Genomic DNA, 26,538 nt, shown 5'->3' with positions numbered 1-26,538 from the left:
AAAACTTCCCTGTCACCTGCTCAGGAATCTAACAGAGCTAGCTGAGATTTTTAGTACCAAAATCTTTGGGAGAACTGCCTTGCGCTCCCTGACGCTGGGTCATCTGGGGGTGACAGAGGAGAGGCAGGGAGCAGGGGAGGAGGGCGGCCCGGTTACCGGGAGGCATCAGCTCCCAGCTCAGTTGTGCCGGCTTCATCTACAGGCTGGAGGCCTGGCTTTAGAAACGGCCTGGTAGCCACACACAGTCAATTCTCATTCACGGTAGTTACTCTATAAGGTCGCTTTGAACACCGAACCACTGCTCCCGGGAGAAATGTGTACGTACATATCCGTACCTCACACAGATTATAACCGTAAGTCCTACAAACTTATCCTGGTAGGTTCTGACTTCTTTGGAAAATGAGGTATGGATGTGCTGCTGACCTGCCTGAGGCCCTGCTCCCCGCCCCCCGGCCCCGCACGCAGGGGCCACAGCTGGGGTTCCAGCCTGCCCGACTGGCCCAGAGCCAGAGGTGCTGCCCCCCACTCGCTGTCCACCAGCCCAAACGGACACTTTGTCGCTGCCCTGGGCACACCCATGCCTGACTATGAAGGCATCGGAGTGTGGATTCCGCAAGTTACATGTCTCAGCAAGCACACAAGCGTGCAAACACAGAATCCACAAAGTGTGAGGACGGGCTGTGCCACCACCAGGACGTGAAGGGCGGGAGGGCGACAGAGCACAAAGGACACTCTCCGAAAGCCTGGCACTGGCTCTCTTTAGAGGCCTAAGATCCTTCCTCTGTGCCACCTCCCTCAACATTCTTTCACCAGATACCAGCCCTCAGGGAGTCCTAATTCCAAAAGGCAGAAACAGTTTCTCAAATCCAGCGGAAGTGAGAGGGTGTGGCAGGGGGAGGGGCGGGGGGAGGAGGGGCTGCCGGCGCCAGGCGGGGACAGGCCCTGATCCAGAGGGCCCGGAGCAGGGTGCTAGGGTGCGGGACTCTCTTCTATAAGCAAGGGTGCTCTCAAGACTTTTAATCGGAAGACAATTACATTTGTTTCATTAATTTTCTTCCACTGAACTTCATGCACCTTCATGACAACCGAGGTCAAAGCCTCTGATTCCCTCACAACAAATGACTCTCCAGCTGTGCTCCAGGCGAGGAACCCTAACCCCGAGGGGCTGTTCTCCTGAAGCCTGGCAGGATCTAGGCTTAGTGACCTCTCTGAGATAACAATGTGTGAACTCGTCAGTTGTCCACGTTAAGTGCTGTCTAGATGATGTAGAGTCTTGGCCACCGTGCTGTTTGGAGTTTAGCCCTTTAGTGGAATTCTAGGGTTTGGACTAGTCAGGATGTGAGGTAATAGGAAATGTATTTTAAAACAGTGGAAAGGTGGCTTGGTCGTTTTTAAATTAAATGACTACATAATCAAAATGAATAAACAACCAGACTTTTCCTTCCACATAAAAAGGATCAGGCTGTAGTATACAGAAAGCATTTGGACGGAGAACTGCCATCAGCTACAGTATAAAATGAAAAAGACTAATTCTGTACGTAAGATTAGGGCTCATCTTGCGACAATAGGAAAATCAAACTGAGCAAGAAACTGGCCTTTGTAAAATGGTGGTAATAACTAGAAAATATACTAAAAGCGTAATATGGACTTATAATCCAAACCTTAGCTGAAGTACCAGGAATATGAAAATTAGAACCAAGTCAATCTGATTCCAAGATTGGGAAAACTGAAGAAAAAATCCCTTCAGCTAGAGTCCAGCTCCAGAGCTAAAGGATCAAAGTCTCTGGAGTCGGCAGACTGCAGGTCTGTAAGTCCGGCGGCGTGCACTGAGCCAGGGCACCCACCACTCTGCGGGGAGGTTAGCCAGCTGTGTCTACGAAGTGGAGGACATCCCGGCTGATTCCAGCTGTTGGCTGCTAGAAATAAAGCTACAATGAACAAACGCCAGTTTTGTATAAATGCGAGTCTCTATCTCTCTGGGAGAAATGCCTAGGTGTGTGATAGCTAGGCCATACGGGGGGTGCGTGTTTAGCTCTCTAAGAATCTGCCAAACTCTCCCCAGGGCAGCCGTACCATTTTCCACCCGCACAAGCAATTTACGTTCTGTGCGCCTGCCAGCATTTTGTGCTGTCACTACCGTTACCGTAGCCATCCTGACAGGTGTGCACGTACCACCCCGTGGGCTCACTCTGCATTTCCCTGGTGGGTAACGTGCTTATGTGCCATCTGAATACCCCCTGCGGTGGGGTCTCTCTTCATATCTTCTGCCCACTTTCTATCTGTGTCCTTTCTTTTTTTACTGCTGAGTTTTGAGAGTTCTATCTGTAGTCTAGACACCGGTCCTTTGTTAGACATGTGGTTGGCAAATACTTCCTCCCACTCTGTAGTTTGTCTTTTCATCCTTCTGCCTGGGTCTTTTGCAGAACAAAACTTTTAAATTTTGATGAGGAAGAAGCTATCAATTTTTCCCTTTTATGTATGTTTTTGGTGTCAAGCCTAAGGACTCTTTGCCTGGCCCTAGATCTGAAAACTTTACTCCTATGTTTTTTCCTAGAAGTCTCATAGTTTTATGTCTTATATTTAAGTCTATGATCCATTTGAGTTAATGGCGAGTGAGTTCAGGTTGAGGGTCATTTCTTGGCCAGGGATGACCAACTGCTCCAGCACCTTTGTTGAGAAGGCTGTCTTTCCTCCACGGACCTGACTGTATACCACTGTCAAAAATCAGCTGAGCATATTAGAATGTACCTTTTTCAGAATTAAAAATCATTAGAGCTCCTGAGACTGTTTCTGATTTGCTGCTCTGACTTCTTACCTTTGTAGTAAGTGCTGTCTTCCATGTATCGGGATAAGCCGAAGTCTCCTAATTTTACACAGTCGTTTGAGGACACCAGAACATTCCGAGCAGCAATGTCCCTGATAAGGAAGAATTTGGGACGATACAGTTTAATACCAGGGACAACCCCCACAAACTCATCTGTATTATATAAAGACATACAGGTACTCTGAAAGACAGCTTATATACAGTACAAACCAGAGCTTTACTATACACTGAAAAAGAGAGACACTCTTATTACTTTACTTCAAATATATTCCTTTTGGCAGATATTTACTCATTAATATGGTGATTATTACTTTGAATGATGGTGAAGAATATTCTCAAATAATGAAACCACTTATTAGTTTTCATGCAATCATATTGCCGGCTGCATTAACTGATAGACAGTACACGACCAGGGTGTGTAACTCTACGGTTACTAAAAAACCTCATTAATGAAAGTAAAATGATCTTTGGAACACCTGTAAACGATTTTGCTGATGCAGTCCGTTTCAGTGCCGGATAACAAAACTCTAACACAATGCAAGGCAAATAAGTTGTAAGGGCTTTAACTTGTATTCAAATGAGAGACCCAGATTATGAATAGAAATTCTGCAGAAGGCCAACAGATGTCACTCCTGGCGCTATGGTGTCCTGGAAAGTCCCAGGACAATATCTGTTTTAGGTCCATAGTGCCACGTAGAGGCTGTCAGTAGTATTTGTGGAAGGAATAATGGACCTGTTTCATACTCCATGTGAGGAAAAACCCCTCAAATCCATGTGTTCCCACGCCAGGGCACCACACTCGGCTGGGATACGCACAGCAGGACGTTTAGTGCCGTCCGTGTACGAGAGTTGGGGGAACGAAAGGTCTCAGGGCACAGTGAGAACCTCTCCCCACCTCCTTCCTGCTCAGAGGCAGCTCACCAGCTTCACACCCGGGTCTCACCTGTGCACAAATCTTTTGCTCTCTAGGTACGCAAGGGCTGTGCTAAGCTGATAGGCATAGAGGATCAGAGATGCTAGATCCAAACTGTATTTCCTTACTTGCAGAAATGACCTCAGCTTTTTGAACAGTGACCAAAAAAGAAAAAAGAGAAAGAGTTAGTGTCAGAGACTAAAAATCAACAGCAGAAGAGCTATATTCAAAAACAATGCTGATCATTTCCAAATGCATTTTTATGAGAATGGCTTCAATTCTACCCTAATAAAAAAAGCATAATGAAAGAAACATATCAGCTCAGAAATTATGGTTAATCATTCTTTACTTGAGATCCAATTGCAAAATTGGAATCTTCATGAGTCTAGACACATTTCTGAAAAAATACGGAAAGATGCTTCCAGGGAATGAATAAAGGCACAGTATAAAATACTGCCAGATAATGAGAGCTGGAGAACAAACAGCTCCAGTTACCGTTCCAACAAGCCTCCTCCACAGCCATGGTCAGTCCACCTCCCTCAGACCTCCCCATGCCCCAGGCAGACCTGAGCACAAGGGGGTGAAAAGGAAGGGGAGGCAAGAGGTTCTCCCTCTGCCCCCAGGAGGTTCTGGGTGAAGAAGGATAAAACGGTCCCGTGTTGGGTATTTACGCACTAGGCTTACTGGTCCTTACTACCGCTATCATGACTAATTCAGCTAAATGCTAATAATACAGCAAAGAAGGCTGATGAATTTAACACTCCAATCCTACAAAATCTCCTACACGAAGGAGAAACATTGATGATTTAAGCCAGAAGAATTAGCAAACTCTCCAAAAACAAAAGCAGAAAAATAATGTGAACCAAAAAGATCCGTACACACTCCATTTTATTTGGCAAGGCATGGTAGAGGAAGGAAAGACACCGGAGGGGCCTCAGATACTTCACTCGCCAACTCTGCTGCCCAAGCTGAAGAGGACAGCAGTGGGAGGCGCCAGGCGGTGGCCTGTCCTCGGAAGGCAGGGCTGACGCCGTCACGAAGAGGATGACGGGCCCAAAGCACCCTCGGGTTCCTGATGACAGAAAACCCCAATTTTCATTAAAAGCAAGACTGTTTGGTGTCCTTCAAAGACGAAGTAACGTGTATAATGTGTCAGAAGGTTAAACTACTAGGTTTCAGTGCCACAGAGTCATGTGTAGACATCTCGAAAGTTGCCGTGTTTGCCCCAAGCAGGGGCCCACAGAGCAGCCTGGGGACACAAACAGAGGCTGTGTGGCTCAGCAGGCCCGGGTGGGACCAGCGTCCAGGCGGTGGTGATACACCGACTCAAGAGCTTCTGTGATCCAGACAGAGTCAAATAAGGACATCGGCCCACAGTCTGTTACTCACGTTTTAAAAAGAAACTGTGACTAACATGAGTTGGTCTGAAAGACACTGAAAAGTGAATGCCCAAAAAGATGAAGCAACTGTTCTGATCTACGTAAATTCACCCTTAATTTACCCAAACTCCACTAACGTTACTTCTTTCACTCTCAAATCCCTGGGCTTGTTCTTCAGACAACAGCAACAGAGAGGGAAAAAAGAACCGCTTGATCACCTGTTGCTTCCAGTCCTGACAAATCCTTTGGATGGGAAGACACTGCTGCCAGCACTGAGTTAGGGGATTACTTGGGAACTTACTGATGCAGACGCTCTACTCATATTCACTAGGGTGTATGTCGCACACTTCCCCGAGGGGCAGGCGGAGCGGGTGGGAGGCAGAGGTGGGGCAGGTACCTCTCCGAGCGTGCACAGCTCCATGATGATCCAGACGGGGTTCTCTGTGATGACTCCGATCAGCTTCACAATGTGAGGGTGGTCAAACTGACGCATTGTTACTGGGGGAAAACAGTGGTCCACGGTCAGTCTTTTGAAGATATTTCAGTTTCCTTTAGACTAGTTCAAATAAGACTCAAGGCATTTTAATGGGGAACTCCTTGGTAGTCCAGTGGTTAGGACTCGGTGCTTTCCCTGCCAGGGCCCAGGTTCAATCCCTGGTCGGGGAACTAGGATCCCACAAGCTGTGTGGCACAGCCAAAAAGTAAGAATAAAAAAAACTCAAGGCTAATGATGTGGCAACTGGGAATTCAATTCCACCGGTCAGGTCAGCTCACAAGTCGCCATAAAATGGCACAAAAAAAGCAGACCCGTGAGGCACAAGATGCCACTGCAGTGAACTTGTGAGCAACTTTACAGGGGGACCTACTGTAAGAGCTAAGGGTTAAGAAAACCTCCTCTTATTTTCCACGGACAAATCTGACCTGGGGCTAACTTTCTAGGTTTTCCTTTGGAAATCTCATGAAGTTGGAATGTGTGGTTCATTTTCTAAGCAATACCCTTCATGGTAAAAACCACCCCTGATTGGTAAGTTGCTGATGAGGTGGGTGTGAGCGTGGGTGTGGCTGGGTGTCCCCTGCAGAGCCCCAGAGCCCACAGCCACGGGTTTGTGAGGGCTTCTGCTTTGGACCCGGGTGGCTCCTGAGTCCACCATTGTGGCCTCATCCCCTCACAGTACCTGATCACTATCAGGGCTAAGCAAACGAGTCCCCGGACTGCTGTGAGGACTTCCCTACAGGAGAAATGCTGGCCTGCTATTTCCAGTCCTGCACTCCCCTCAAAGAAAGTCTGATGCCAGATATGGCCTGTGGCCGTCACGTGAGTGTGACTGCCTCACTGAGCCCAAGATGACCAAGAGGGCCCTGCACATATACGCACATACCTATGCGTGGGTGTGTATTTTTAAGTGTGTATACATTTCTAACATCTAATATCAGGGCTAAGAAGCTCACCTGCACAGTACACTGACTAGGATTAGTGAGAAGCAGGACAACCTTCACAGAACTCCAGAACCTCAAAACGGGAACTGACTTTACATGTGACCCACTGCAGTGGTCCCCAAAGTACCTGGACTTCATAGACTATTGAAATGAAGAAAACTTTTTTAAATTTGGGGGACCAATACAGGGTTGATTTTTGTTTGGTTTGTTTGTTTTTGTTTTTGCGGTACGCGGGCCTCTCACTGCTGTGGCCTCTCCCGTTGCAGAGCACAGGCTCCGGACGCGCAGGCTCAGGGGCCATGGCTCACGGGCCCAGCCGCTCTGCGGCATGTGGGATCTTCCCGGGCCGGGGCACGAACCCGCGTCCCCTGCATCAGCGGGCGGACTCTCAACCACTGCGCCACCAGGGAAGCCCTGGGGTTGATTTTTATGATGCCAAGCAAGGACATTAGAATCACAGCAGGAGCAAATATCTTTTAGTATCCATTTTAGTATGGAGCCCAGTGTGGACTGCAACTCAGTGCTGGATACGTCTGGAGTAGACAGGCCTCTCACTGTTTTCACTCTAGACACCCTACAGCCGTCCCTCAGTATCCACAGGGAATTGGTTCCAGAACCCCCAGGGGGAAACCAAAATCTGCAGATGCTCAAGTCCTTCTGAAAGACGGCAGAGTATTTGCACGTAACCTACGCACATCCTCTTTATACTTTAAACCATCTCTAGATTACCTGTAATACCTAATACAATGTAAACGCTATGTAAATAGATATCAGAGCGCAGCAAATTCAAGTTTTTGCTTTGTGGAACTTTCTGGAATTTTTTTCCCAAATATTTTCAAGTGAAGTTGGTTGAATCTGCAGATGCAGAACTTGCGGATACGGAGGACTGTATATCCTACCAACGCACCCAAGGATTACACTGGCTTCTTGCAAAGTCACCCCACATTCACTTGAGAGAACTGAAACCCTTAAGGTATTTTCTCCCCCTCAATTTTGCCTACATATTCCAAGAATAGGACCTGGTAGTTAAAAACAAACAAACAAACAAGCAACCCTCCCCACATAAACACCTGGCACAAAATCCAAAACGTATCACTGAGTTTCATCCTGTCAATGCAGTTCATCACTTACGTATAATGGGATATTATCACTGAGTTTCATCCTGTCAATTCAGTTCATCACTTACGTATAATGTGATATTATCACTGAGTTTCATCCTGTCAATGCAGTTCATCACTTACGTAGAATGTGATATTTCTGGATAAACATTCAGGAACCCAGTATATTCACTCATTTTCAATTGACTTACCATCATTTTTGGTTTTATGTTACCCTTTACAGAAGTAATTATTAAAAACACTACACAGTACAGGGCTAAGAGGAGAATCTTGTGGTCACTAGGAAACTCTATCCCTGCTGAACTAAAACCCAATAGGTGTAGCGGTTTGACCTGTTATTCATCCACCCGGGGCAAGGGGCTCAGGCTATAGGGGCGGCTCTTTGCTTTTCACAAACGAAATTTCACTGGAACACTCTTGCTCAGCCCTTTACGTGCTGTCTGTGGCTCTTTCACACCCTGATGGCAGAGCTGAGCAGTTGTGCCAAGAGACCATCTGGCCTGCAGAGCCTAAGATATTTACTATGTGGTCCTTTATAGAAAAAGTTTACTTCCCCTCTTACGTATAGAGCCTGTCAAAGCCCCACAGGATTTTAGGTGTACTACATCCATCATGTTTCTCTGAAATAACAGCCTTTCAAAAAGAGAACAAGGTTAGTTTGAACTGACTACTCCTGTGAAACTCTAAAGTTGATTTCTGTAATGGTGATTCCAAAGCCCTACAGAAATCACGATACAATAACTGTTCATAAAAATTTTAGAGAAGGAGAAGCCGTTTTAAAAATGTGCATTTTTGAAAATATATAATGCACTTTACCACAAAAGGTAAGGCGGACAGGCTGTTAGGTAATGATGGCTGATATATATTCTGTGTTTTCTTGGCCTAGATGCCCTGAAGAAAGAAGTCATCACCAGGCCTTGTCTTGTACTTAAGTCAAAGATCCAGGGACAGGACTAGGATTTGCTGCGACTTAACTGATGAACTCACAATATGACTCATCCATGACTTGTGACTTACTGGACTACTGGGTGGTAAATGTTTCTGAAATTCAATGTACATGTGATGAAGGGCACCAAGACTCATTCACACGACCAGTGGCTACTGAGTGCCTTCTATGAGTTAAGCCCTGTGCTGTCTCTGGGTCTGAGCGGTGAGCAGAAGAGAGACGTTCCTTGCCCCACCGGGGCTTAAAGTCTAGAGGGAGACAGAGACAAGAGTAACTTTTAAACAGTGTGTGCGTGTGCGTGCGCGTGTGTGCGCGTGTGTATGTATATATTTATTTGTTTGTTTGTTTGCTTTGGCTGCACCCGGTCTTAGTTGCAGCATGCGGGATCTTTGTTGTGGCATGCAGGATCTTTTTTTTTTCTTAGTGGCGGCATGAGGACTCCTAGTTGCGGCACGCATGTGGGATCTAGTTCCCGGATCAGGGATGGAACCCGGGTCCCCTGCACTGGGAGCGCAGAGTCTTACCCACTGGACCGCCAGGGAAATCCCTAGACAACGCATATTTAATTATGGACACTTAGAAAGGGAAAGAGCAGGGCCCTGTGACAAAGCCTCCTAAGGAGACACTATTAAAGTATGTGGTCAGAAGGGACAAGCCGAACGGAAGCAGGAAGACGACCCAGTTTGAGGGCAGGAGGGAAAGAGCCTGATGAGTGCAAACGGGCAGGACCAGATCCTGGCTCTCTGAGGGTCTGCACTCAGGAGAGAGGGCCCATCACACACAGCTCTCCACAGCAGCCCCCTCGGGACAGGCAGGGTTTCCTCTCGCGCACTCATCCGTGGGCTCCATCCCGCAGGGACTGTGTCTGTCCCGCTCACCTCCAACTCCAGGGCCTGCTGGCATCTCTATATATCTGCCCAATGCCAGGGTGAAGGTGGCTATGGTGCAAGGTACCGGAGGACGAAGGGACAGGAAATCAATCTGCCTTTACATCCCAAACATGACAGCTGACCTGGGAAACTCTGTAGACACGTGCCTCTACAAATACAGGTACTAATTGCATGGCAGGGTAATAAATGTAGTTGTCTCATTAAAAGTCAAAACATTATTTTTCTTACATCTTCAGAGACAGTTTGAATTTCACAGAAAGTCAAATGGAGTTCCACAGACATTTCTAGAAACTTACAGGCTTCTTGAAGGAATTTCTCTCTCACGCTGTCCGAAGTACAGTTTTTACATGTTTTAATTGCAACCGCCAAAGCTGGATTCTCCTGTGACGGGGACACATGCAACAAGAGGGTCTCTATGTTAATCAATAGGCATGTTGAGGACAGGCTGTTTATTCTGCAACTCTGGATTCTGGATCAGACAGAACCAGAATTGTACAATCTCAAGAGTGAGAGGAACAGTTAAAATCCTTTGTAGAAAAACCCCAGAAAACAGACGTGCATGTAAAACGCTGCAGGCGATTCGTCTGTTCCACAGACATTTCCTCTCCGTAGTGCCGGGCACTCCTGTAGGGGCTTAAGGCTGCACCAGTGAACAAGGGCCGGTGACCCCTGTGCTACTCCAGCTGACATCCCAGAGGAGGATACAGACAAACACGGTGAACGAGACATCCATCGTGGACTGGAGCGGGTTAGAAGGTAACCTCCCCGAGAGGAGAGGGGAAGAGAGGGGATGAGAACAAAGAACTGCTGGAGGGGAGGGGATGCTGGCCAGGGGTGGAGAGAGGGGTCAGACCCTGTGGCTTCTACCCTAAGTGAGAGGCCCCCCGAAAGGGGAGGTGAGGAAAGGCGCCACGGAGGCGGGGGGGGGGGCAGGAAGACAGCGGGCTGGGCGTCGGGGAGGGTGAGTTCGGGTTTCTGGTGAGAGAAGGGGGAGATCAGAAGCCCAGCTCTGGACAAGACAGGCTTGAGATGTCGGTGGGACGGCAGCTTGCTGGCACAGAGGCCCATCTGTTAAACGTCTGAGTTTGGGGCCTTCTGAGAGTCACTAGCAACCCAGGACATCTCAATGCAACCACTCTGCTCTGAATGACTTAGTCTGTCCTCTGTAACTACACAGCAAACTTCCAGGACCAGCACCATGAATTCTACCTCTATGTGCGTAAGGCTGATTGGTATACCTGAGAAATGACACAAAATGCCCATTTTACAGGAGATCTGAATAACAACAGAAACTTCTGTAAGACCGTAAGTCATCATCAATCCTGTCAATTCAACTCAAATATTGAACATGGTGCTTTATTAAGACAGTAAAGAAACGCAAGGAAAATACTGCTCTCTAAAAATGCATAGTTTCGAGTGGGTGCTAAGCCTGAGATTCCACAGGCCGCATGTCTACAAAGGGGTGTACGTGAGCAGACCAGGTGTCTCGGCCATCAGTCCATGGACTAGGCCCGGTGACTAGTGGCCCAAGGCTGCAGAGGCCTGGGGGGTGCCGAGCTGTCAGAGCGGCTGGTCGCAGAGACCTGATGCTGGAGAAGATGTCAGTCCACAGCACGCAAGACCAGAACTGAGCACAGGGTTTTCTAAAAGCCTTTAAAAGGGGGCAGATGCGAACACATCTCAGTAACTCCTCACGACACAATTTTCATTACCTTCTTTAAAACACAAGCAGAGTTTAGGGGGACAGAGCAGTTCTTCAATGTTGAATGAAAATGCCACCCTGGTGTCCACGAGGCCGAGGTGAGGGGCAGGTGATGAGGCTCTGAGTTAGTAACAGCTAGCAGACACTCAAAAGATCTTAACAAGTGAGTCTAGAGGAGGCCTGCTCTGGGATGAATTAAGAGAAAATAGATTTAAAGCATGGTTTTTAAGACTAGGATAATAATGATGCGAGCGTGCGCAGATGACCAGCGATGCTCAAATTATAAAAATGAACCTGATAACCGGGCCTAAGAAAAAAAGAAAAGTGTGTGCTGGGAGCCTTCAGATACGCCTCGTGCCCATGACTCTGAGAATCAGGGCTGCCCTGCCGCCCCGTGCGCCGCCCCTGCACCCGGCCCAGTCCCCCTCTGCTCGCTTCTCCTCGTCGTCCTCCTTCCCCGCTCAGCTCCACCTGGGGTCCCTGCACTGGAGCTCCGCCCTGTCTGGCACACTCCCCACGGGGAGCTCAGGGACTGCCCCTCCTTGTTCACGTGTCAGCGTCTCACGGGAAGAGGGCCCTGACCTCCCCAAGCCCAGGCTTTGTTTTTCTCGGAGCACAGATTCCCCACTTGATACTCAGTGTGTTTGCTTCTGCCGGTCCCCTCGTGCCTCAGATAGAATTTAAGGGCTGTGCGAGCAGGAACCCTGACTGTTTTGTTCATGACAACGTCCCCACCGCCGAGCTGCCACTTGGGGGACGACTGACAAATAACTGCTAAAAGAATTCACTGAATCTCAAATAACGTAACCAGTGCTGGGTTCTTGCCCATGAAATCTATGCTGAGTTACATTTGACCAATTATTAAGAATCCCTGATAAAATGTTATTACATCTTACAGAACACTAAAGAGCATAAACTGGAAAAAGGATTTTTAACGGAAACCTAGAGGAATGAATTGGCTATAAAATGAGATTCCCACATGAAAAACAAAATAAACAAGCATTCACATACGACGTGTATCAGAAAGACATTCAACAAAAAAGGTTAGCACTGATATTTTCCTGGAGGCTGGGATTCACTCAACAAATACTTAGTAAACACTATGGATATTGAAAAAAATTTTTCTCTTGTATTTTTACAACTAAAATGAATTACTTATAAGTGACTGAAATAAAGTCTATCAGCCCTGCTGTTAGCTGTGTGATCCTGGTAAGTCCCTGTACTCCAGGAACTTCAGAATGCTTGCTTGTTAAGAATTCTAGAGATGTAAGGAAGCTCAGAGACCACTGGGTTCAAGTCCAATACTTTAGATCAAGAAGCCTCACCTCCCTTACATCTCACAGTCAGGTAGATCCAGCTCTAAGATTTAGGTCTTCTGATCAAATTTAGATCCAGGGCTCTTTCTAATGCATTTTGCCTCAAGGGCAGAGTTAAGAGAATTAAGAAGATAAACAATACAGATAGAGTAAAAAAAAAACAAACAAACAAAAAAAAAAAACCCCCAAAAAACTGGAAAAAGAGATAATGGATAAAAATATATAATAAATGATACAGTTTTATATAAGTATAAGGGTAAAAACTTTCAAAACTGAACTTTAAAAAACAGAATCTCTAACAACAATTATCTATTTTCCTCGAAGGAAAGACTTTTACAGTCCTCCGGTTATAAAAGTAATGATCAGTGTATCCCTAGCGCATGTGTAAAGGATGTGGAAAACTGACAGATAAGGAGACACAGGGGGAAAAATTGCCATTTGCAGTTTCCATATCGGGGGTCACAAAAGGTCAATCATCTGTGCTATTATATCCCTACTAAAGCCATCTCTGTTCACTGTCATTGTTCTAGTTAAAAATAGTTTCTTGAACATGTATGTACTGTTATTTTAAACTGTCATTGAAAAATTACTGATCTAATAAAAAAAGACATACAACAGCAAGCGTTGGTCGGGGTGTGGAGAAATGGGCAACCTCACACATTGCTGCTAGGAACTGAAACTGGGGCAGTTTCTTTGGAAAAAAGCTTAGCAGGTCGGCAGAAAGTTAAACAGTGGCTAGATGACCCAGCAATTCCACTCCTAGACACACATACTCAAGAGAACCGAAAACTATGTTCACACAAAAACTTGTACACGAGTGTTCATAGCAGCATTGTGCATGACAGCCAAAAAGTGGTAATAACCCAAATGACCATCAACTGATGACTGGCAAAACAAAAAGTAGTCTATCCATACAATGGGATGTTATTTGGCCATAAAAAGAAATGAAGTACTGACACAGGCTACCACGTGGATGAACCTGACAACATTATGCTAATGGAAAGAAACCAATCATACAAGGCCACACACTGTATGATTTCACTTATATGAAATGTCCAGAACAGGCAACTCTAGAGAAAGAGAAAGCAAACTGGATTGGCAAGGGCTGGGGAGAGGGTGGAATGGGAAGCGACTGCTAACAGGTATGGGGCTTCTTTTGTCTTTTCTTTCTTTTAAACTGAAGTATAGTTGATTTATAATAGTATATCAGTTTAAGGTTACAACATAGTGATTCAAAATTTTTATAGATTATATTCCATTTAAAGTTATTATAAAAAAGGTTATCATACAATATTGACTATATTCCCTGTGCTGTACAATATACTCTTGTTGCTTATTTATTCTATACATAGTAGCTTGCACCTCTTAAGCCCGTACCTATCGTGCCCCTCCCCCCATCCACTTTCCGCACTGGTAACCACTAGTTTGTTCTCTATGTCTCTGAGTCTGTTTCTGTTTTGTTACATTGGTTCATTTATTTTTTAGATTCCACATATAAGTGATAACATAACAGTATTTGTCTTTCTCTGTTTGACTCATTTCACTAAGCATAATACCCTCCAGGTCCATCCATGGTGTTGCAAATGGCAAAGTTTCATTCTTTATTACGGCTGGATAATATTCCATTGTATACATATACATACCACAACTTTTTTTTTTTTTTTAACATGTTTATTGGGGTATAATTGCTTTACAATGGTGTGTTAGTTTCTACCACATCTTCGTTATCCATTCATCTGTTGATGGACACTTAGGATGCTTCCATGTCTTGGCTATTGTAAATAATACTACTATGAACACTGGGGTGCGTGTATCTTTTCAAATTAGTGTTTTTGTTTTCTTTGGATACATACCCGGGAGTGGAACTTGCTGGGTCATATGGTAGTTCTATTTTTACTTTTTTGAAGAACCTCCATACTGTTCTCCACAGTGGCTGCACCAATTTACATTCCTACCATCAGTGTACAAGGCTTCCCTCTTCTCCACATCCTCGCCAAGGTATGGGGTTTCTTTTGAGGTAAAGAAAATGTTCCAAAATTGACTGTGGTGATGGCCGTACAACCCTGTGAATATACTAAAGAACCACTGAGCTGTGCGCTTTAACAGAGTGAATTTCACCGTATGTGAACTATATCTCAATGAGATGATTCTTAAACAAATCATTAAAAAAAATTCACTGATCTCTTTGGGAGGGCAACTTGGGGCAAATTAATGTTCTTTTCTTGAGAATGCAGGTAATTGGGAATGCTGGCTAACTGCTGTTGACTTTGCATCTGTTTGTTATCTATTTGTCAACTGCACCCAAGGGAACAATCATCTGTGGAATCCATTACTGATGACAGAGGCTGGATGAAAGACTAAAACGAAGAGAAGACCCAGCTCTCAGGAGCTAATTTTGCCAGTTTTATAGCAAGTGAGTCGACATGCGTGATAAGCTTTATGAAGGACAACTGCAAACACCCTGAAGAACTAAGGACCCGCGAAGACGAACAGGAGCAGCCTACACGTAAGCAGGAGCGGCTCGGCTGCTGTCTGACAGGACTCACCGGGCTCGTGTAAGCGCCTTGGTGCACGTCTCCGAACTGGCCCTCTCCGATGCACCGTCCCAGTTCTATTCTTTCCCTCTGAATCTCATAGTCCCTGGCTGCAAAACATGATCCACACACCAGAAGATACTTCAGTGCAACATCCCCAGTGTAGAAAACACTGGGCACACCTCATTTCATCATCATCCATGAGTAAAAACTTCATCGGTGGCACATCATTCTATGAAAATGCTTTAAACAGAGTGGAATTCTCTTAAACAGTATTTTTAAAGGAATTTATGTACCTGTTACAGCACTGCTTGAATTACCAAAATGAGGAGTTTTATACAAGGTAGATTTTTTTTGTAGTTTTGAATGTCTGATTTAGCTGATTATCTATTTGATGGTTTTCTAAATAATTGCTCCAAGTTTATGTATGTTTAATTAATATGAGCTATTAGTTCAGGTATTAATATATGAAGGCTAAAAAACAGTTATTTAAAGCAATTATTTTACAAGTAACTAAAGTCTGTAAATATGGAGGGAACAAAAAATTGTCTCATGAGTAGCTTTACAAGTTTAAGAGTTTTCCACTTTATTATAATCCTATCTATATTATTCACGGAGCTAAAAGAGTTTAAAGAGGGAGCTTCTAAAACCTGATTTCAAAATCAGATGACTTGGAATCAAAGTTGAACGTATCACATAATAAATAACAAGTATTTTATATTTTTGAGAGCATGTGCCTCAAATTAATGTATTAAATTGTTATGATTTATACAAAACCAATTATTTAGCAGGCTGTTGAGACACATGGAAAGAAAATACCCACTAGGAACCTAGTGGATGATTCTAATCCAATTAACTGCTTGGTATTTTGATTTCTTCTAATTTGTCAAATTATAAATCATACAGAAAATTCAACCCAAATTTTAGAAGGTTATTTTCCTCTTTAAAATCACTTTAGCTAGTAGTTCCATTGATTTAACAGCATGAGTAAACCAATGAAAAAATTTTTAAATAAAAGTTAACTGAAAACTGAAACATCCCGTTATCATTCCATCGGTTGCAATTGCAAGCAAATGCAGTTATTTTAAAGGAATCCTGTTACCTTCATCTATTCCATAGCTTTCTGTATTGCAATTAAGAGAGAAAAAAATTGAAGACCTTGCTTAGAAATAACTAATAGCAATTAGGTTAACAACAACAAACTCGGAGAGTACGTTCCAATATTTACTTTCTTAAATATTTTGACTATCAACACGGGTCAAAAAAGAGGACCAAACACCAAACGCAAGTAACACCCTCAAGTTAACTCAGTGTGATACACAATGCTTTACGTTTCTATCCCATAAATTCCTACATGATAACCGTATTTGTGGGGTTTGGATAAAAGTTAGCCATGTTGGACATTTACCACTCAACTATGAAAATATACGAATAAAAATGTGGATACTCTGCAGGAATGTACAAATGGCTAACTGGCTAACCAAAACTTTAAACCTAAATTTAAACATTTTTCCAAATTGCTACTGCAAGTCAAAGTAAACACATTTAAGTTTTTCAGCTCTTGCCTCTGTTTCAAATCACTAACCTGGGAGCTCTTGAAAGGAGAGGTCCACCCAGGATAATGTTTGCCTGACAGGGCTGGGCTGTTTCTCTTTATTTTGGTAACTCTCCTCAGTGTATATGGTAAATCTATTGAGAACCACTTTTAAAATATTTACACAACAGGGTAAAGCACCTGAAACATTTATTTTCCAAATACACGGAGCTCTACTGAAACCAGGACATCAGATGTTGAATTATCAGGCCTCTGAGGCTGTAAGGTGGACTCTTAATTGGGCCTCTTTAAGAGGTAGGGTTAACTTTTTTTTTTAACCTGAGTGAAATTCCAAGGTTGTCTCCAGCTCAAGAGCTGTGACTATATACACCCCACCACAAGGGCTGGGGCTCCCAGACTCTCTTCACCAGCAAGCCGCACAGCGGAGAGAAGCAGAGGGTGACACTGCTAGGCTGCTGTGGGGGGTGGTCAGTGAAGAGCCCTTCTCTCCCCACACCTCCAACTCGGAGCTGGACGGACTGGACGCGGGCTGCTCTTTGTAATTGCTTAGTCAAGGGCAATAAAAAAATGAAAGTTCAAAGGGGAAATGCAATTCATTAAATGTGTGTATTCAAAGAGCTGTATATATGTGTGAGTATACATATTTAACTTCAAATACTAATTTCCTACAGAGAGGGAATGCTCTAATCATTAAAGGTTATATTATCATAGAGCCAGAAAACAAGATTACAAAAACCCCATAAGTGAACTGACTTATTATAGATATTTGAGTTTCAGGCTTCTGACCTGGCAGTGGGCACATACAATACAGAATTCTGAAGGCTGAAAAGAATATTTCTGTTACTAACTCAATAAGGTCTTAAAAGTAGTTCTAAAAGGACAATAAATACCTAAACCGTTTAAACACGAGATATTTAAAAGTCTACTCACTCGAGGGCATGGTGTAGGTATCTTCCTCGTCGATAATCTCAGCATAGTCATCTGTTTCTGTAGGAAAGGAAACAGAGGTGAAATATTCAACCCCCTGGCCTTTAATATAACTCGAAAAGGCAAAATGATCTGCCTAAACCCCCTACCATGCTGACATTATTCTTAAAACACTATTACTCCATTTTTGCTCACACATGAGTCATTTATGGAAATAAAAGTGACACCATGGTCCAACATGTCATAATACACAGACCTGTTCCTCAGAGAGCAAAGAGACTAACAGAGAAAGCCCTTGTGGAAAACAGAAAGACATGAAACAACTGTTTGCACGATTCAAACCCACCAAGCGGTACTGACTGCCAAGCTCCCCCTCAACTACACCAAATACACGTTTAAAACCACACCGCTGTCTACCAGGATTTCTCCAAACAAGACCGGTACCTCCAGAACACAACTTAGATTTCATTCATAGTTAGACTCCACAGCACAGTCTGGATGTTCTCCTTTCGAAAACAAAACGGCAGGCTGACTTTTGAGGAGATTAACTGGGCTAACTTACTTCATTTGTTCAGAGTGAAAGCAACCCAGGAATTTCTCTCCTGTAACTTTTCACTCAGATATTTAAACAGTATGCATTAATGTCAAAAGGGTAAAAGATGTGCCAAAGAGAATAAAATCAGAACAAACAGCACATTGAAACGAGTTCTTTTCAGACGTAATGTCAAGGAGTTCCAATGTTTCCACTAATTCCTTTCAGTAATGCAGCAACTTAAAGACCCACCACCACATTAGTGGGGGGAAAACCCCTTTTGTAGAAAACACCCACTCACTTGGATAACAATTACACTGAAAAATCACTCAGCTCTTGTCTGTCTTCCTCTTTCTGGAAAGAGGAAAACCTTTAGTAGCTCTATGCACAAGGGTTTAGGCTGATGGGCCAGGAAAGGAGGGGCAGTACTTCCTGAATTATCATCTGAAGAGAGATCGTTTTCAAAATTTAACCCCCGAGAAACTAAAAGCTAAAGAACTAAAAGTTCTTTCTTCTGTGCTGCCATTATTACTCCATTCAGATATTAAAATTATAGAAACCAAAGAAAATAGAGACTACATATAGTTTACGGTCTCTAGATATCAACTGTTCTACATACTGCTACGGTAACGACTGAGACCCAATCTAAAAGCAACTGGAAGAATTCATTTCTTGCTTTCTTCTCTTTATTTTTTTGCGGTACGCGGGCCTCTCACTGTTGTGGCCTCTCCCGTTGCGCAGCGCAGGCTCCGGACGCGCAGGCTCAGCGGCCATGGCTCACGGGCCCAGCCACTCCGCGGCGTGTGGGATCCTCCCAGACCGGGGCACGAACCCGTGTCCCCTGCATCGGCAGGCGGACTCTCAACCACTGCGCCACCAGGGAAGCCCTCTTCTTCTTTTTTTTAAAAATTTATTTATTTAGTTTTGGCTGCGTTGGGTCTTCGCTGCTGCGCACGGGCTTTCTCTAGCCGCGGCGAGCGGGGGCTACTCTTCATTGCGGTGCACGGGCTTCTCACTGCAGTGGCTTCTCTTGTTGCGGAGCATGGGCTCTACGTGCGCGGGCTTCAGCAGTTGTGGCCTGCAGGCTCTAGAGCACAGGCTCAGTAGTTGTGGCGCACAGGCTTAGTTGCTCTGCAGCATGTGGGATCTTCCTGGACCACAGCTCGAACCCGTGTCCCCTGCATTGGCAGGTGGATTCTCAACCACTGAGCCACCAGGGAAGCCCAAGAATTCATTTCTTAATTCGTAATCATCATTAAAAGTGATTAAAGTAAAAACAAATTCGACTGGCAGAATGTAAAGTCAATAAATCGGTTCTCCTTTAGAGATTTAGCAAATGTTACCTATTTGTGAGTCCTGTATGCCAGGTGGATAATTTATATTATTCTTACATGTTTATAGGTAATACTACTTTCAGGATTAAAGAAAAAAATTATTTAATCTACCCCAAACCTTACATTCTTTATTCCTAAATTTCTCCCTCCTATCCTGTTCCCAGTGACTACCAGGAAGAGTGAGTGATGGTTCCTAGGCCGGGAGCCTTGCTTTTGTGTAAGGTGAGATGCAATTTGGGGATGGAGGTGGTGTTAAGGCAGAGGCAAGGAAAGGGCTAAGCGGGGGAATGTGCCGGGGCTAAGGCCCCACAGACGGACACTCAGCCACTCACTCTGTCTGCAGTCGGACAAGCTCCCCTCACGCCCCTCCCTCAGAGCACATGCAACTAAGGCTCAATTTCGTGCAACCACAGACCCACCCTTGCTGCCCCCTTTCACACAAAGCACACACCCGTAGAGGCCAAACACATTAGCTGACCCTGAGGGGCCGGATTCTGGCAGTGAAACTGCCCAGATCTCTTGCCTCTGCCGCCCTGCTACCAGATTTGCTCCGGAATCTTCAACACCCCCTGCACTTGGCTCTCAGCTCTACTAAGGAGATATCGGGGATCCATCGACTCTGCGGGCACCAAAGTTTCCCAAGGCTGTTGGGGTCACTGACCGCCTGTCCCTCCGTCTCTGTGGGTAATGGTATCTGCCACCTGAGTGTCACCTGTTCAGAGACCCATCCTCACCCCCATCACTCTCGATCACGTTGCCTGACATGTTTTGCTCAGGGCCCATCACTACCAACCCTCTGGCGGTCCTCTGGTTCCTCGTCAACCGTGTACCCCCATCCAGAGCAGAGCCCCCAGGGCAGTGGGCCCTGCTGTATGTACCTTGTTTACTGCTGTGTTCTCAGCTTCCAACCCAGGGCCGGCCGGCCCGGGAGGCACCCAGTAAGCACTTGCTGAACGAAAGGGAGGAGTGCCCTTCAACAGTGCAGGAGGGGACGGCGCTCCCCGTGACCCAGAGGCGAGGAAGCCAGGCCAGCCACAGCTGCATGTCTGGGCGCTGCTCCACCCCAGGAGCCGCTGAACCTGTCTGCGCTTCAGCTGTGCCCTCACGTGCCCAGTGCGAGCACGGCTACCTGGTGGGGCCGTCGTGAGGATTACAGAGATGCACGTGAAGTTGTGGTGCAGCCCTGCACAGGACAGGTGACAAACAGGTGGGAGGCTCCTTGGTTCCCTCCTTCTGAGGCCTCTGGAAGGAGCCTTCCTGGTGGGACTGTAAGCGCTTCCCAGACGGCCTCTTCTTAGAAAACTCTCAGCAGGGATACCGACTCTGAACCGGCTTCAAGGAGTAAGAATAAAATGGCTCATGTGTCAGAGGCTAACACACAAAAGTGACGTGGGAAAAACCAAGTTGCATGCACTTGCATTAATTCACACAATCACAAGAGAAAGCCTGCAGTTTTTTTCTTTAGTGCTGTGTGAATTCTACAAAAAAACTTTGGGGATTATCCAAGCTTCCTGGGCATTACTCATGACGACACGTGGGTGTGGCTATGGGTACCGTGACGTCACGTGAACTTTTGCTGCTGTGTTCTCCTTGAGTTGGTTCTTATGCAGAAAGGTCAACACTGTTGAAGGCACGTGGACCTACAAAGGTTTTACCGTAACCTTCTATATAGGGCTTTCCAAGTGGGGATACTCGGCATATTTCTCTAAGAATTCTTGATACTGATTTGGTTCTATCTTCCCTTTTTCCTTCCTGGTTTTTAGGATTATGGGATAGTATGACACTGAGATGAAAGGTACTTTTACATACTCAAGGGCCCCTGAAAAACTGGAGTCCACCCTGAAACCACCTGGCCCCCAAAATAATGACATAAAAGAAGGAAAATATAAAGGAAAAGGAAACAGGTTCAAAGATCTCGTCACAAATACAGGAAAGCAGCTCTGCACTCTCCACCTGACCAGGACGACAGCTAACGGAGCACTCGCCCTAACGCCAGACACCGTCACAAACAACTACACATATCGTCATTTAATCCTCAGGGGCATCGTCCATGGTGGTACTGTTATCATCATCCCCGTTTCCCAGGCAGGAAGCTGGGGGACCCAGAGGCACCCTGAGTTTCTCACAGTCCCCAGCCACTCAGCGCTCCAGCAGAGCTCCTGGGCCGCCGTGTTCTGGGCTTCGTTCTTTACTATCTCCCAATACGTTTCTGGGGACTTTTATTTGTGAGACCAGATACCTGATGCTTCGAAACCTCGGAGTGTTCCCCTAAGGATGTTCTGGGACTTCACCCCCAACATGGGCATCCCTGGAAGGCTTAACTGGGTCTGTGCACTTGGGAGACAATTCTAGGACCATGAGTCAAATATTTCAAAGTAAACATTTTGAAAAATGGACAGAACTTCTGAAACCTTGGGTAACACTGTAATTTGAGAGGTTTGGCATCACAATACGTGGTAAAATAAAAATGAGGGGAGACACGTTAAAAGGGCAGAAACCGACAGCTCAGAAATTAGGAGAGAAAGGCACGAAGTTCTCCTTTTAAAACAAAGGAAAAGAGGCCTAGTGAAGTCACTACTGAAACCAGTGACACACGCCTGTCACGCTCCGTCACGCAAAGAGCCTGAAGCCTCCGGAGTCACCGTGAAGGGGTCAGTTTCGAGCTGGAGAGGGACAGAGCAGTGGACGCTCGGCTGTAAACAAAAGGAAGTGCACCGGAGCCTGCAGGACCACAAAGCTCTCAGGAGCCAACCCCTCCCCGCGGGGAAGAGGGGGGCCAGGTGATTCCCTCTCCACCTCCTCCACCTGCCCTTCGGGGCCTGACACCAAGTGCTCTGACGACAGCCTCTGGTCGGCGCCCTGCTGCCCTCAGGAGGCCTGATGAGGCACCACCCCCAGGGCAACACATGCACAGTCACGGGATTGCTCAGCAATTCAGTGGGACCAAGCGACAGCACAGCTTCTCACCACACCTGCACACGTGACCCTGCCGTGAGCCCTGGAGGTGGCGACCAGCTTGTGGGGGCCAGGGGCAGGAGGGCTTTCAGGAAGCCAGGAAGGGCTCCGCTGTGCTCTGTGACCTGCACCGGGGTCGGTCAGCTTTTTCTGCAAAAGGTCTGACAGTACGTATCTTAGACTTCACGGCTCACAAAGTCTCCACTGCAACCACTTAACTCTGCTGTTGAGATTGCAGGGGTGGGCAGACACGTCATGAGTGAACGTGTCACTATGTTCCAGCAAAACTTTACTGATGGACACAGAAATTTGAATTTCACATAGTTTTGATGCCAGGTACTATTCTTTGATTGTACCCCCAACCATTAAGAACTGTAATAACGGTTCTTAGTTCCAGGAGCAATACAAACACAGAGGTGAGCCGTATTTGGCCCACAGGCCTTAGTTTGTGGAAGTCTCAGCTTATTCACCTGTAAAATGGGGATAATACTACTCACCCTAATTCAAATGTGGGGAAAAGGCACGATGTTTTCTTTAGATAAATAATGTGCTAATAACCACTCGTTAATACACGTTTGTTGACATTTTTATGCTTTCACAGTAGTCCGCACGACAAACATCAAGGCCTGTTACAGATGAAGACTCCAGAGATGAAGTGCTTTGCTCAAGGTCACCCAACTGGCCAGCTGGTGACGGGACGGGGCGAGGCTGGAGCCTGGGACCTGACCACTCACCCAGCAGCCCTGGACTGGTCACCCGTGTCCTCACCCGCACGACAGCGAGGAGAACACCAATCATGTTCTGAACCCCTGCTGGGAGACTCGCTGGTGAAGGACACGCACGCACATCGGGGGCGCCCACCCAGTAACCACCAAGGAGTCGGCCTGGGAACGAGGCTTGGAGCTGGAAGTCCCAGGAGGCAAGGCGCCTTCCAAGTCACGTTTAGTCCAGACGTCTGACTGCAAGCACTTTGCTCATATGGTGCTCAAGTCGTCGACCAGACACACACGCAAGCACAGACGGACTCTTCAGTGAAAGCGTTATTTCATTTAATCGTGAGGAAAAATACAACCTCCTTTAATTTTAGTTTATAAACCTCACTCCGTATCGTAAGAGCACAAAGCTTCGTGCAGGCAGTACACAAAGGAAATGGAAAACAAGACACTACACGTGCTTCTAAATTTCTGGTTTATGAGAGTGACGACCTCAGCTGCCTGAGAAATACTCATCATCACTCCTGCTGGTAGTTCTCTAATTATTTCAGGCTGTTTGACTCTCAAACATCACTTTTCTTTCTTTCCTTTCCACTCCCTCACTCCCAAACTAAAAATGACTATTACGTATGTGTGGAGGAGTGTGCAAATTTCTCCCATTTACTGCTGAATGATACCATTTCGACAACTTTTCTTCACCTCTAGAATTCGCTATGAATAGATACGACTTGAATTTACTACTGAGATGTGGTAAAGAAACTGACAGTTACCCTTCCCATGTCAAAGCCCTACATAATTCTGAAGAGATCACTGACTCACACCACGGTTTCTTCATACTTGTTTTGTTGGATCAAAGCCACATTTTGCCTTTCATTAAATACTGAATGATATCTATATCCATAAATAATTATATTAGTAACACAAACATGAAAATAAATATTACCGTCCCCACTAATTTCATCTGCAGATCCGGGTGGCATGCAAAGAAAGGGGGAGGAGAGAGAGGGGGGAGGGAGAGGGGAGGGGGGGAGAGAGGGAAAACGCTATTAAAATGACAAGCAAATCAAAGTGTAAGGAAAACACAAAAATTACCCCCCCAGTCTAATTCAAAAGATAAAAGAAGATCATAGGAGTTAGCATGTTTACTTAAGGGCATTAATGCGAGTTTTCAGCGGTCCACACATCACCCCAAGTAAATAGCAGTTTAAGTGCGTTTCTGCCGCATTAAGCAAAACTGATTGGATTGCTCCTCACAGTTAAATGTTAAAAAATGACTCTACTTGCCTCGAAAGGAATTTGTATCCTCTTGGAAATGAAAACTATGGGTCACTGACGTGTACCCCACACAATAAGCAGGGAACAGCCCTCAGCAAGCCTCCGCAGGATTCCAGCCTCTCCAAAGAAGCTCAAGGAGTACAGCACCTGAGGCTCTGCGGCGAGCTTCCACTTACAATTATACAGTGTTTGTAGAAGTGACTCTTCCAATTGTTACAGATAATCTTCCCTTTGCTGGAAAACTCCCCCCCTTGGCCTCTGCTCTGCAGCACCCTGAGTATCTGCCCCCGAGGCAGGAAAGGCAGACCCCTGGGGCTCACTTGGACCATCCTTCTCCATTAATCTCATGCCAGGTCAGGAAACCCACGAGGCAAAGGTACCTGCTGGCCCCTTTGGTAAAACACTAAGATCCCACAGGGGAAGCCAGGAAGCGACTTCTAGCCCTGTCACGCATTTAAAAACCAGCAAACGGGCAACAGTCTTCCACGAGGAGAGCAGCCCACAGCACCGCTGCCGGCAGTGGACAGCACTCACGGACCCCCAGGACAGGCACTCCCGCTCAGGGTAATCTACAAGCATCTGGTTAGGCTGCTGCCTGGGGCGCTGTGGTTAGTAAGAGTCTGTGCAAAGATGAGTGCAGTACCCGCAGAAGGAGGTTCGTGGGAACAGAAGACCAAAGGGAGAAAGCGCCTAGCTTTCTTAACTTTATGTTGGCAGTGACTGACTCCTTTATAAAGAGGCAGGAGGAGGAAAGAGAAAAACAAACACATTTTAATACAAGAGCAAACTTATATTTTAAGGCATATCAATAAAAACAAATACAAAATTGCAATGCTTTTATGTGACTACTGGCACACTTGATTTCTTAATATAACTGAGTTTTAAGAAACATATTAATATTTTAAAATGCAATTTTCCCTCTTAGGAAAGATTAGCACTAGACACAGAAAGTTTTAGCAAGACATAAAGAGAGTCAGCCAGCTAAGCCTTTACAAAGCCAGCCAAGTAAAGGTACAGATACCTTTACAAATCACAAAACTGAAACAAAATGAAATGAGACAAACAACAAAGACCAATAGATAATTCAAGATTCTTGTGAACATCTAACATTCAACCACAAAGAAAAAAATTGCAGAAAACTAGCAGATCCTGATTTGTGAAAGAGCTTTATAAGCACTTTCCCCCAAATCATCAGCAAAGACACAGACCTTAAGTGTACACCTTAAATAAACTGCCTTAACATAAAAAACATAAGGACATCTGAATACATAGGTTGCAAAGCCCCTCCCCCGCCTACCAGCATCCTTTGTTCATTCACTCTCATTCATGTGCTGCAAACTCACTTGAAAGTCAACTCTCTCTGTATAAGGCACTTGCTGGATGAACAAGCACCCAGGACAGTAGAACAGACAAGAAACAACTGCAGTACGCTAAGGGCAAGAGCAGACAAGTCAAACTAGAGTCAAAACAAGGGATGTACAGCCCTTTAAAATGCAGCGGTGACACCATGTGACAGAAAAGATGCAGTGGGCATGCACAACTTAACTGCAGATCCACAGGGTCCCATCAAGAAAGGTAAGGATTCCAGGTGTGGGCCCAGGGAGAGCAGGGTCAGGATGAAGACGGCAACAACTTACGGCCATCAGTTAGGAACAGAAATGAGAAGAACTGAAACAGACAACGTGGCCACGCTCCCACGGGGTGTGCTGTTATCCCAACAATGTGCACTGTTCCATCTTCCCCCCTTAGCACACACTCAATTTCCTGTGTGATGACTCCAGAGGGCAGCTCCCTGTGTTTTATCGGTTAAGAACACGAAAACAGTGCCCTGTGCCAGGCGGGATGGAATTCCGGATGGGGTGGAGGGGCAACAGCTATAGGGGTCATTGAGATGAAACAAGAACACGGACTGTGGATAAGATAAGAGCATTCTATCAGAGTCAAATTCCCTGGTTTTGGTAAAGACACTGTGACTGTGTAAGAGGATGTCCTTGGTCTTAGGAAATGCACACTGAAACATTTATAAGTAAAGGGGCATACCATGTCTGCAACTTGCTTTCAAATGTTTCAAAAAAAAAAAAGAAGACGACGACACACAAATGGCCAACAGGCACATGAAAAGATGCTCAACATTGCTAATTACTAGAGAAATTCAAAACTACAGTGAGGTATATTACCTCACGCTGGC

The 26,538-nt window shown here is 45.6% G+C and overlaps 1 protein-coding gene across 20 annotated transcripts in view; it reads right to left on the bottom strand.

The window, feature by feature from the left end:
* The window catches only part of PTK2 (protein tyrosine kinase 2), a 252,734-nt gene that overhangs the window by 53,179 nt on the left and 173,017 nt on the right, over window positions 1–26,538 (bottom strand). For 9 of the 20 annotated variants that reach the window (XM_067712794.1, XM_067712793.1, XM_067712804.1 and 6 more), the window contains 9 exons: window positions 24,994–25,077; window positions 24,019–24,036; window positions 17,545–17,601; window positions 16,162–16,182; window positions 15,072–15,169; window positions 9,804–9,888; window positions 5,514–5,614; window positions 3,768–3,883; window positions 2,816–2,916 (listed from right to left, as the gene is read on the bottom strand). In XM_067712794.1, the coding sequence (XP_067568895.1) occupies window positions 2,816–2,916; window positions 3,768–3,883; window positions 5,514–5,614; window positions 9,804–9,888; window positions 15,072–15,169; window positions 16,162–16,182; window positions 17,545–17,601; window positions 24,019–24,036; window positions 24,994–25,077 (681 nt within the window). The remainder of the gene's footprint in view (window positions 1–2,815; window positions 2,917–3,767; window positions 3,884–5,513; window positions 5,615–9,803; window positions 9,889–15,071; window positions 15,170–16,161; window positions 16,183–17,544; window positions 17,602–24,018; window positions 24,037–24,993; window positions 25,078–26,538) is intronic. The other 11 variants (XM_067712797.1, XM_067712796.1, XM_067712788.1 and 8 more) reach the window with 5 other exon arrangements.

This window comes from Pseudorca crassidens, chromosome 17, assembly GCF_039906515.1.
Source record: "Pseudorca crassidens isolate mPseCra1 chromosome 17, mPseCra1.hap1, whole genome shotgun sequence".
Classification (NCBI taxonomy): Eukaryota; Metazoa; Chordata; class Mammalia; order Artiodactyla; family Delphinidae; genus Pseudorca; species Pseudorca crassidens.
The sequence above is the reverse complement of the archived record's forward strand: the minus strand, read 5'-3'. Positions and strand labels throughout refer to the sequence as shown.